Source organism: Crocodylus siamensis, chromosome 4 (genome assembly GCF_052110815.1).
Source record: "Crocodylus siamensis isolate JL-2025a chromosome 4, ASM5211081v1, whole genome shotgun sequence".
NCBI classification, from domain to species: Eukaryota; Metazoa; Chordata; order Crocodylia; family Crocodylidae; genus Crocodylus; species Crocodylus siamensis.
Genome location: NC_143398.1, coordinates 75,612,514 through 75,625,348, shown reverse-complemented (window position 1 = coordinate 75,625,348; position 12,835 = coordinate 75,612,514). Strand labels below are relative to the sequence as shown.

General features: G+C 44.1%; 1 protein-coding gene across 1 annotated transcript in view; it reads right to left on the bottom strand.

Annotated features, from left to right (window-relative positions):
- OTOGL (otogelin like) overlaps positions 1–12,835 on the bottom strand; it is a 168,644-nt gene that overhangs the window by 51,820 nt on the left and 103,989 nt on the right. Inside the window, exons 31-33 of the mRNA XM_090041582.1 lie at positions 7,022–7,189; positions 1,314–1,592; positions 574–691 (exon numbers count right to left, since the gene is read on the bottom strand). Coding sequence (XP_089897708.1) covers positions 574–691; positions 1,314–1,592; positions 7,022–7,189 — 565 coding nt within the window. The remainder of the gene's footprint in view (positions 1–573; positions 692–1,313; positions 1,593–7,021; positions 7,190–12,835) is intronic.

The following is a 12,835-nucleotide window of genomic DNA, read 5'->3' as shown; positions in this document are numbered from 1 at the left end:
TCAGGCCACCTTCTACAACCTGGGCCCTGCCTCAGACCTCACTGTAAACCTGGGCCCTTGCTTTGTCTTCAGGGTGTGCTCCCCTGGCCTTTCCCCTACACAGGGTAACCTTTAAGGCAGTGGGGGCTGAGGCTTTCTGGCACCCCATACTCGCTCTTCACTGGGAAGGTACAGATGTAACATTTCCTGGAGACTGCCCTGCCACTAGCAGTCCCACGACACCATCTAGCCCCAGTAGAGTGTAGTTTTAGGTCATGCCCCAGGACCAGGAACCTCCAGCCATCCCCACAGTTCCTGCCCTGTACCTCCAAGATGTTATGAACAGGAGCTTCATCAGGGTGATGCTCTCTCCTTGGCTGCTTGCAGCAGACTGCTGGTTCCATTGTTCAGGGCCTGCTTTTATTTCAAACAGTTTGACCCTGTTCCCAATCAGGCAGCTGTGCTTTATTGGGAGGGCAGCCACCTGCAGGCTGCTCTGCTGCTTGCCCATGCCCTTCTGAGTAACAGAGCCCCAGTGCTCTGTTACAATATGCTATAAAACCAGTATGGTAGAAATATTTTCTTTTGACTTACGGTGGAAGAAATTTACATGTTACTCCTTCAGGGTCACTACATGTACTAACACATGGACTAGCACAAGGTTCATATCTCCATTCACACATTCTCCTATAAGGCACTGATGCATGGAGCTCTAAGAAACAAAAAAAGATCATAGTAATTATTGAATCAAAATCTTTTCTATGATGTACACATCAGAATATTCAGAGAAATGAAACTCCTCATAGCATCTTGACAAAACTGGTTACCAAACTGGTAATAATGTTTTTATAAAAAAACCTTTAAAGTAGAAATAATCCTATGATTGTCCAGAGTTTTGGAGTATCAACAATACAAACAGCTATTCAGTTAATCACAAAATATAAACAATAAACCTATTTACTAACAATATATTACATTATGTTGGAGGATTCACCAGCCTCAGACACAATGCAACTCTCTCATTCAAAGAACAGAAAATATATTAACAGCACATTAACTTTATTACCATCTATCTGCTTTTTATAATGGTTTCAAATTCATTTCCAACAAAATGATCAGTAACCAATTTACATATGGATCATAGTCTTAAGGCAAGTCCAAAATCTAATGATTAGGAAATCAGTAATGTTTGGAGACTGAGGTTGGGGAAATAACACTAAAAAAAGGAAGTAAGTACTTGTTACTGTCAATGATGGAGATGCAGTGAGAGGCAGCCCCCTCAAGACTACTAGAAAAAATGAATACAACATCTTTTGGGATCACCTTTAAATTACCTTCAATGCTAAAGCTACTTGAACGTTTGAATTCTTCAGAGTCATTATATTTTGACACTTTAACACCAGACGCTGTGAGTATAATGAAAAAGCCTTTTTTGCTGTGCATTTCAAACGCACTGTATCCTGGAATCCAGAGGCCCTGGTGGTGAAAGAATGTGGCTCTTCTATGAAACGATGAACTTGCCTGCCACTGTTCTAAATAAATAGTTGCATTGTCATGGACACACAGGAAATAGTTTGGCCTTTCAGCAGACTCGAGGGAAACAAGAGATGGAGCTGTCACAAACAAAATACAAATCAATCAGATGCTAGTTTCAACTGCAGAATGGTTAAAGAACATAAGACTTGTACACTGGGTCAAACCAAAGGTCCATGTAGCCCACAACTGTAAGTAGCAAAAGCTATAAAGTGCACAGTGGCTGTTGGGTAGTTTATGTTAAAACTGCTGCTCCTGACAAAAATTCTCCAGGATTTGTTTACAAAATAGCAATAGAATTGAAGTGTAAAGACAGAAGGAACCATTTAATCCAACTCCAAATTTTGGCACAAGATCAAACAAGTACAAAATAGTCAAAAGCAAATTAATACTGGGAATCACAAGAAGGTATCTATGCAGTGTAAAGGGAGGGTGGGGTGGGGAAGGGAGGCAGGGGAGAGGTGCAAAGTTAGCTGCTACTGGTGCTGCCCCATTTACTGCCACTGCTAAAGGCAAGGAGCTGTCTATTATGCCTCTGGTATCTAATTAGGGCTGCCTATAGATGTGCTCATTCACGTTCTAATTAGAGCACACCAGAATCGCCTTACTGTCACATGTATTAAGCCCCCACACATTTCAAAATGGCTGTAGGTGCACTTCATTTAAAACTTGTCAAATGAGCTTTAGCTAAAGCATCCCACAGCCATTTTGAAATGTGCAGGGACTTAATACATGCGACAGTGAGCCATTTTATTTAGAGCAGCTGTCTGGGAACCATTCTAATTAAAATGCTCAGGGGCAAGGGGACTCCTGAGCATGTGTATTGTCAGCCTAACAGAGTAAAGTTTAGGAAATAAAGTAATGGGGGGCAAGGAGCCTAATTAGGTTTACGGAAGAGGTAGTATAATGGAACAGTGGTGATTTTGAAGTAGTAATCAAAGTATGAGATGTGTGGATTTGAGGACTTAGTATTCTCATAGCTCCTTTCAGGCTGGTTATCTGGTAATTCTGGGCTGCTAAGCTCTCACCGGCTACCTGCAGGGACCAGAAATTATTATTTTACTCCTATGAATGCATCGTTTGATCTCTGGGTTTGTTTTATATATCTATTCAGAGAAGATATATATCTATACATTTGCTGTGATTAAGGATGAGGATTTGGCTGATGTACTGGTGATCCCAGTAACACCTAGGAAACTCAAGTGCCTGGTTTGTGGGTCTCATTCACAATCTATGGTTCAAATCAAGCACTGGGTTTAGAGAGCAGGAAACAATTTTTTCCCCAGGTCAAATTGACAAGGACCTCTGGGATTTTTTGCCTTCTCCTGTAGCACAAAATATGGGCTCCCTTCCTAAAATCATTTGTGAGTGTTTTAAGCCAGGGGTGTCAAATATGTGGCCCCTGGAGCTTCTCAAGCTGGCCTGCCTCTGGAAGTTGGAGGTATAGCTTGCCATGGAATCCAAGCCCCTTTATAGCCCTGGCAGACATAGCCATTGACAGCAGGAAGGTAAGCAAGAGCTGATATAGCCCTGGTTGCCTTCTGACCGCTTCACCCCTTGCCACTGCCAGTCTCAGTGCTTCTGCCATTGCTCCATCACCACCCCTTGCATAGCTTCCACTGTGTTCCCTATGTCCCATGCCAAAGCTAGAGCTGCCCCCATAGCATGAGGTACACAGCAGGGGTGACAGCTTCAAATCCAGCACAGGATGGCTGGGAGCCAAAGCGGCACCTTGTGCCCTATGCCAGACCACCACTGTATGCCCTGTGTTGGGGTCAGAGCTGCCAGGTGCCCCGAGCTGGATCCAGCCCACAGAGAGCCCTATGGTCCAGATCCAGCCTGGGATGCAAAGTAAGCACGACACCCCTGTTTTGAGCTAACATTTCCAATTCACTGTCATTGCAGTAGCAAAGCACTAGCAGCACCCTTGTCCTCTTCCCCTTATTTCTGGCACATTATCAGACTGTGGGAGGGAGGAGAGGGAGGTTGCTTTTCTTACATGGCACTTTGTGGTGTGGCACAATGTAGTTTTGGTGCATTTCTTATGGATTTTTAAGGACAAGTTGTTGTCCGTGAATGCAGGGTATTGGATTTGAGAGCTCATGAGGTCAATCCCATGTTCCCCTGAGGCATAATCAAATATACCTAGTCTCCAGTGAAGGAGATACACAGCATCTCTAGGTATCCTCAAATAGCAATATTCAAGTACAGGTAAGCTCCATGTAAATACTGGACATACGGCTAGGCAATCATTTAGTCTCTCTCTGCAAGACCAGGGCCAAGTTCTGTGAAAACCTCTTTTCTCTCTTGAGATTTCAGGCACTTTAACAGTCAGTCACGGCCCAAAGTAACATGAGAAAAGTTGTTTTTAAACTTAAATTCTTAAATTTAGCCCAGACTAGAAAGAAACAAAAAATCCAAACATAGCAACTCATTTGAAGATTTTAGCTATTCAAAAAAAAGTGGGGAAATGGCTAAAATTTAGCTGCAAGCATAGTTAGAAATTTGGAGCTTCTGTATTTTCTACAAATATTATTATTTCGTCCTCAAAAGATATGAAAACAATGCCCATGTGCTATATCAATTAAAGCAGCTTTCAAACACCTTCAGCATTTCACTTAAATTATTTCATTAGACTTCATTCTTTCTTCTACTTTCTCAGCTTTCCATTTTCAAGTTTCAAAAGCTTATTTTCTCCACTGCCAATCACTCCATTGCTTTTGAACACAATTTCAGAGTCATTATAAAAATAACCTCTCAAAAAGGTTTGAAAATTACAACATATAAGAGCCTAAGGTTATGGACAGACATTGGTTTGCAGTGCCGAGATTTTCCAGGTAGTTTGCGGCACCCCAATAGTGTGATGACAAACATGCCTACAGGCTGTTTCAAGGGCCGCAGAGCATGGAAAGAGCCTGTACTGCTGGCACTCCACAGCCAGGGGGCTGGTATGCAGAGATCCCAGAGTGTTTTGCTGGGATCCCATCTGCAAAGGTTCCCTAAGACAACCCAATGCAAAGGAAAGCACTGAATGGTGGTGACCTCCTCCGCCCAAGCTGAGAATGCAAAGCCATAGAGCACTGGTTCAATTTTAACAGACCTAAAGGCTTATTGATTTCAATTCCATTCTGCAGTGGATCCCTGCCACCCATGCACCCTGCAGCTCCCTACCCTTATGGTTCTATATCAGACTTGGCTGGAAAGTTATGAAAATAGAAAATAATCTTTGTTATGTGGTGATTTTCTTTTAAATAAATGGAGGGACGTAGGTTTACAGTTGAGGGGTCTTTTTCTTCCCCCCCCAAACTATAGTTTGACAAACTATAGTTAGTAAAGTCAGATGGAAAGAGGAGTTCAGGGAAAAGAATGCAGACAAGACTTGCAATTTCTTTAAGTCTAGTACAGAAGGCCCAGTGACTGCTATACTCCTACAGGCACAGAAATCAAAGCCTGCCACAATTCTAAGAGATCGTTCAACTCCTATGTGGACTGGTGTACAGAAACATGTATAGGTATGTGAATACAACCAAGGCCTTTCCCATGTGGTCTACAGTTCACCAACCAGTTTTGGCACAGACAAGTCCACAGTGGGAGACGCAGTGCAGGTGGTGTCCCCAGCTAAGCAGCACGTATCTGGCATTTGCCTCTTGTAGAAACTGAGAACTGACTTTTGAAGGACCAGACATGAACTTAACCACCCATGAGTTCCTGGTGATCAGTGACTTCCTTTTCTGTAGTACCTTTGGTTTCTGTAGCTGTCACAGTTGCTTCACAAAGGTCTCCAATTCAAAAGCAAGCAGAAACAGCCCCTTCTTCCATCCTGGCTTGCAAACAACACCATAGATCATGAGGCACCAGAAACAGATATTGTTGACATGGCAGGAGGGTCTCAGAGATGGATATCTGCTCTGCTCCTTGGACATAAAGGGCTTTATCTTCTCCACAAAGAAAGACAAAGCTAAGCAATGCAACTGCACAGCAATCTATGAGCCTTGCTCTGCCTTCCTGGGGCAGTGGAGTTTGAGGTGCCAGACAGAGTCCCTGGACCTGGGGGAAGGTGGGGACAGGACAAGAACTGGAGACACACCCTGCTGCATTCTGTGCAAATGGACAGACATTACATGTGCTTCTGGAAATAGACATACTGCTGAAAAGTCCCTGTTATAAAGAGCTCAAACTTTTCAAGAATCACCGTGTTTTTCCCAAGAAAATTTGCTGGTACACCTATACACTCACGTTTTGCTACTCTAAAAAGGGTATTTCTTGCTAGAAATATAATCCTGTCCATGACCTAATTATACAACCACTGAAGGAAATGGCAAAGCCCCTACTGATTTCTGAAGCACAAGATCAAACACAATATAAATTGAATATAACCATTACATGAAAAACTGGAATAAAAGATAGCATTTTTGGTTACACAGGTCAGGTCACTGAGTGAAGAGCTGAAACTGCTAAGAGAGATTTGCATGATACAACTATAGACAGAAATAAGCAGAGCTGACTTTATCTGAATATTGGCATAAAGAGTTTTCTGTAAACATCTTCTAAATTATGGGCTTCATAGTTACTAATGAAAAGCATTTTGTTATGCAAGACAATTAAATTGCTCATACAGAAGCATTTCCATTCATTTATGTTTTGCTGCACCCCTAATATACTTTCTTAACATTAAAGCTTGAAGCTAAATTTTCTAAAATGAGCTATTCTTTTTGTTTTATAATAGGGACAATCATTTTTCAGACTGGCTATTTTTATCTCATGAAACTCAAAGGATAAAAATCATTGCAACTTATTTTAGAAAATGAATAAATTTTGAAATAGACCCCTGAGTAGCTGAAACAGAGAGAATCATAAAAATCAGTGTTGGAAGGGAGCTCAGGTGGTCATCTAGTCCAACCCCCCGCTCAAAGCAAGACAATCCCTAACTAAATCATCCCAGCCAAGGCTTTGTCTAGCCAGGTATTAAAAACCTCCAAGGATGGAGAGTCCACAACCTCTCCAGGTAACCTGTTCCAGTGCTTTACTACCCTCCCAGTGATAAAGTTCTTCCCACTATCTAACCAAAACTTCCAGTGACTTGAGACCATTGCTCCTTGTTCTGTTGTCTGAGAACAACCTAGCTCCATCCTTTTCGTAGCCACCCTTCAAGTAGTTGAAGGCTGCAATTAAACCCCGCCCCAGTCTTCTCTTTGCCAGGCTAAATAAGCCAAGTACCCTCAGCCTCTCCTCATAAGTCAGGTGCCCCTTAATCATTTTCACTGCCCTCCACTGAACTTTTTCCAATTTGTCCACATCCTTTCTTTAATGGGCGGGAGGGGGGTTCAAGTACTCCAGATGTGGCCTCACCAGTTCCAAATGGTGGGGAATAATGACTTCACCAGATATGCTGGTAATGCTCTTACTAATTCAGCCCAGTATGCTATTAGTCTTCTTCACAACAAGGGCACGCTGTTGGCATGCATAGTTAAACTAATGTTGTAATTATCTTAATATTAAGAATACTTACATAAATCTTTGTCTTTGAAAAGGCCTGGTGTTATCATAAAATTAATGAACACTTTTCCATAGGTACTGATTTTAGGCAGAGGAAATATCTTTCTGCTAGTAAGGTTGGCTCCTATGATAGTATCATTCTGTCCATAGCTTGCCAAAATATATGGTCCCTCTCCAAGCCCTAGTAAAAATATATAAAAAGAAACAAAAATCAAGTGAACGGTCTATTTCCTTACTTATAGCAATAAAGAAAAACTTTGGTTACTTACCACTCAAGACTGAACTTCACGTCATATATTGTTGCCATAATTCCCCACAACTGGAACCTTCCACTTTACAAATTTTGGAACCATTTAAGCCCGTTCATTCAGGACAGAGCCACTTTCCTCACTTCATCATCTCAGATTCAGAGAGGTGTGATACTCCTCACTCCTCTTGCTGTCCAAGGAAGTGAGAATGGAAGAAGTGCAAGGGTGTGCATATCAAACAGCAACTGTACCTATTAGTGGGTAATGTGGGCTATCTCCTCATGAAGTTTCTTACTCCATAAATCTTGGAGATGAACTGAAGGTGCCACATGTATATGCTGTAAAGACAAGCTGTGGAATGAACTATTTGGCTTAATTGCAAGGATGTAGGTTGCTCTAAGGACATAGGCAGACAAAGTTCTTTGGGTGAATCTGATATCTTTTATTAGACCAACTTAAATAGTTGGAAAAAAAATATTTAAGCAAGCTTTCCGGTTTAAAATCCCTTCATCATGCTGAGGAAGTTTCTGCCATTGCTGTGTGCTCTTTTTGGATGGAATGAAAAAAGTAAAGAAGGCAGAGGCTGGGCTGGTATGCATACAAGACAGGCAGTCAGTGAAGATGTAAACTGTGGAGTCAATGCGTGAGAGACAGGCTGCGTAGAGGGGAAAAGGGGGATTAATGTAGGAGTTAACTAGTGGAGAGGTAACCTGGGGAGTCAGATGTCAGGCAGGCTATAATGTGTCATAAATCCAATGTCTATATTTAGTCCATGATTTTTAGTATCCAGGAGGTTGATGAAGTGAAGTTCACAGGCTCATCTCTGAGAAGTGTTTTGTAAGTTTCCTCTGAGGATTAAAATTGAGAGATTGGAGAGAGAGTGGGGGTTTTTTTGTGAGAAATGTGCCCGCACAGGTAATTGGGCATTCTTGTCTTTAATAGATTTCTGGTGTGCGTTCATTCTGGTGTGCAGTTGTTAGGAGAGACCAGCAGGCCAAGGCACTCAAGGGAACTTACCCCTTCCCAGCCCCAGATCAATGTGTAGGGAAGATTAGGGCCTCCAATGGGACACTTACGTGCCTGTACACTAATGCCAGGAGCTTGGGGAATAAACAGGAGGAATTGGTCCTCCTGCTAAACAAGAATGACTATGATTTCATGGGGATAATGGAGACCTGGTGGGACTCCACCTATGACTGAGCCATGGGTATAGATGGCTATACCTTGTACAGGAGAGATCATGTAGGCAAAAGCAGCGGGGGCGTAGAGCTCTACGTCAAGGAAAGCAACACATCCCTGCAAGCTGACATTGGCATCCAGGCTGGACGACTGGAGACTCTCTGGGTTAAAATCAGTGGTGAACATGGAGCACAGGATACAATGGTAGGAGTCTACTACAGTCCTCCCAATCAAGATCAAGAGCTCAACCAGAAATTCACCAAGGAACTGGCTGAGGCTGCATATTCCCGGTGCATGGCTGTCATGGGAGACTTCAACCACCCAGACATCTCGTGGAAAAAGCACTCAGCCAAATCCGAATGGTCACAAAGCTTCCTTACATGCATGGATGAGCTCTATCTGACTCAAGAAATCTATGGACTGACAAGAGGCAATCACTGCTCGACCTGGTACTGGCAACGGGGGATGATCTAGTGAGCGACCTAATGATGGAAGGGAAGCTGGGAGACAGTGATCATGAGCTGATCACTTTCGCTATCCACCATAATGCTGGCAAGTCAGTCAGCAATGCAGAAGTCCTCGACTTCAGGAAAACTGACTTTGACAAGCTCAGGAGGCTAGCTGGCAAGGGCCTAAGCGACCATGACCCAAAGGGGAGGGGAGTTCAGGATGAGTGACTGTTCCTCAAGGGAGTGATCCAGAAAACACTCGCAATGTCTATCTCGTCTTGGAGGAAAGCCAGCAAATGGGCATAGCAGCCCCCTTGGCTCTGCAGGGAACTTGTGGACCTCCTGCATCTAAAAAGAAAGACCTATAAAGGATGGAAGACTGGAACCACCTCAAAGGAGGAGTATTCTTCACTGGTACAGACCTGTAGGGAGTGAACCAGGAAAGCCAAGGCTGTGACTGAACTCCAACTGGCTACGTGTATCAAAGACAATAAAAAGCGCTTTTTTTAGATATGTGGGGAGCCGAAGGAAAAGCAAGGGTAACATTGGACCTCTGCTAAACCAAATAGGACAACTGACACCCAGGAAAAAAATCCAACCTGCTGAATGGGTATTTTGCATTGGTTTTTCACTAACCCCAAGGGACAGCCCTGCTCAATACAGTATGGGATGGCCAGGGTGAGGGAGAATTGCTACCCTACATCAATGTAGACAATGCAAAGGAACACCTTGAGAGGCTGGACACCTTCAAGTCAGTTGGCCCAGACAGTTTACACCCCAAGGTACTTAAGGAGATGGCAGGCATCACAGCTCAGCCACTGGCACAAATCTTCAAGAACTCGTGGCGCTCGGTAAAATGCCCAAAGATTGGAAGAAGGCCAATGTAGTGCCTATCTTCAAGAAAGGGAGGAAAGTAGATCTGGGGAACTACAGGCCTATCAGCCTGACCTCTATCCCAGGGAAGATCTTAGAAAAAATTATCAAAAAGACCATTCTTTACAAACTGGCTGATAGCAACATCCTGAGGGATAGCCAGCATGGGTCTGTTGCAGGTAGGTCTTGCCTGACCCATCTCATCATCTTCTATGACCAGGTGACATATCACCTGAACAAGGGAGAAGAGATTGACATCATATCTCTTGATTTTTAAAAAGCTTTCGATCTGCTGTCTCATGATCTCCTTATGGAAAAACTGGCCAACTGTGGCCTCAGTTACATAACAGTCTGATGGCTGGAGAATTGGCTCCAAGGTCGGACCCAGAAAACGGTAATAGACCGAAGTAAATCATCATGGTACACCATGACCAGTGGGGTCCCCCAAGACTTCATCCTTGGGCCTAAACTCTTTAACATCTTTCTAATGATGTATACATTGGTATCAGAAGCAGACTGGCCAAGTTCATCAATGACACCAAACTTTAGGGTAAAGCATCCACACCCGAGGATAGGATGGTGATCCAGGCTGACCTAGACAGGCCCAGAAAATTGGCGGATGAAAACCTGATGGCATTCAACACTGAAAAATGCAAAGTACTCCACCTTGGGACAAAAAACTTGCAGCACACTTATAGGCTTGGCAGTCCTACGCTTTCTAGCAGCATGGCCGAAAGGGACTTGGGGGTCATGTCTGACCACAAGATGAATATGTGCCACCAATGCGAGGTCATAGCTGGTAAAGCATGCAAACCTCTGGCTTGCATCCATAGATGCTTCTCAAGCAAATCTCAGGATGTCATCCTCCCACTGTACTCGGCCTTGGTGAGGCCACAGCTGGAGTACTATATCCAATTCTGGGCTCCACAATTTTAAAAGGATGTGGAGAAGCTTGAGAGAGTCCAGAGGACAGCCACACGCATGGTCAGAGGGCAGGAGAATGGGCCTTATGAGGAGAGCCCGAGAGCCATGGGACTCTTCAGCCTGGAAAAGCGCAGGCTAATACCAATAAGTATATAAGGGGTGTACATCAGAATCTGGGGGAATGCCTGTTCACCAGAGCACCCCAAGGGACAACAAAGTCAAATGGTCACAAACTTCTCCAAGACCATTTCAGGCTTAACATAAGGAAGAACTTCTTTACTGTCCAAGCCCCTAAGGCCTGGAACAGACTGCCTCCAGAGGTGGTGCAAGCACCTATTCTGGATTCCTTTAAGAGACATTTTGGTGTTTATCTTGCTGGGATCCTTTAACCCCAGCTGACTTCCTGCCTCTGGGGCAGGGGGCTGGACTCGATGATCTTCTGAAGTTCCTTCCAGCCCTAATGTCTATGAACTCTATGAAATCCATGAACCATAGCTTAGTTGGGAATTTGAAACCTATTTGCTGCTGATCTCCCCTGATGAGTTTGTAGGTAGCCACCAGGTCCCCGCTCAGCCTCCTCTTGCTGAGGCTGAACAGGTTCAGGTACCTCAGTCTCTCCTCACAGGGCCTGTCCTGCTGCCCTCTCACCAAGCAGGTGGCCCTCCTCTGCCTCCTCTCCAGGTTGGCCACATCTCTCTTGAAGTGCAGCGTCCAGTACTGGACGCAGTACTCCAACTGCAGCCTGACCAAAGTCGCATAGAGGGGGAGTATCATCTCTCTGAACCAGCTTGAGATGCATCTTTGGATGCATGACAAGGTATGGCTGGCCTTGCTGGCTGCGGTCTGGCATTGGCAGCTCGTGTTCATCTTGGAGTCAATAATGACTCCAAGATCCCATTCTGCCTCTGTGCTTTCAAGAGGGGAACTCCCCAGCCTGTATGTGTGCTGTGGATTCCTTCTCCCAGGGGGAAGCACCCTGCATTTGTCTACATTGAACCCCATCCTATTCTCATCTGCCCACTTTTGTAGTCTGTCTAAATCTATTTGCAGCCTCTCTCTCCTTTCAAGTGTGTCCACCTCTTCTTATCAGTCAATTAGGCATACATACACAAGTTACATTCAGATCAATCTAACTAGAGTTAGAGCAATCTAAACACCCATCTATGCAGAAATTTAAGGAGTTAAGTCAGGCAAAAAATGGGGACCCAAACTAAGTTAGCTGATCTCCTCAGGAGATTAACTAACTTAGATTGTGATTGGGTTAATGTGATCTATTGAACACTTGTATGTATTCAGAGCATAGCCCAGTGCTGGGAAAACCCAGCCGCTCACTCAAGGCAGAGCTCTTCCTGACTGAACTATTCCTCCCCCTGTTCCTGGATGGACACCCACCCCATGGACCCACCAACCCTCACTCCCTCAGACTCACCAGCCCCCCCCGATCCTGTCCACCCCTACCCCCACCCTGAGTTGCTCACCCTAGTTTCCACACAGCTCCAGGAACCAGTAAACAATTGTACCTGCCATGCCTGATCTACATTCACACAGTTTAAAGTATGCTGTGTAAAACTAGACTAGATGCAGCAAACACCTGTATGCAGCCTAGAAGGTTTACAATTTCTTAAGGTTAAGAACAGACAATCAAAAAGCTGGAGGCTGAATTGATTCAATCTTCACAGGTTAGTCTAAACTGTGTAGATTGAACCAATAAGCAAGTGAACAGACTTTCATTTTTGATTCCGGAAATGCAGCCATATTCATACACTGTCCAAGGCCAGAAGCCAGAAATGCTAGAGCATGCCTCCCTGCTCTTTTGGAGCAGACAGTTTGGAGCAAGACTAGCCCGCCAACCCTAAGAGGGTGGATTTGCAAGGAAGGTGCAAAATATCCTGGGGGACTGTGAGTTGACTTGAATCTGGATGGGATCTGGGACAGAAGCTCAATAAACCAATTTAACTTAAATCAGTTAAGTCTGATACTACATCCATCCAGGTTCATCTTAAACTGGTTTCAGCCATTTTGAAAGTGGTTTATGTGCACTGAACTTCTGTTGTGTTACAGATTTGAACCAGTTTCCAATCACTTGCACCAGCTTGTGTCATTTCTGTCCCTAGCCAAAGAGAGAGAGGATATCATGCAAAAGGAGCCATTAAT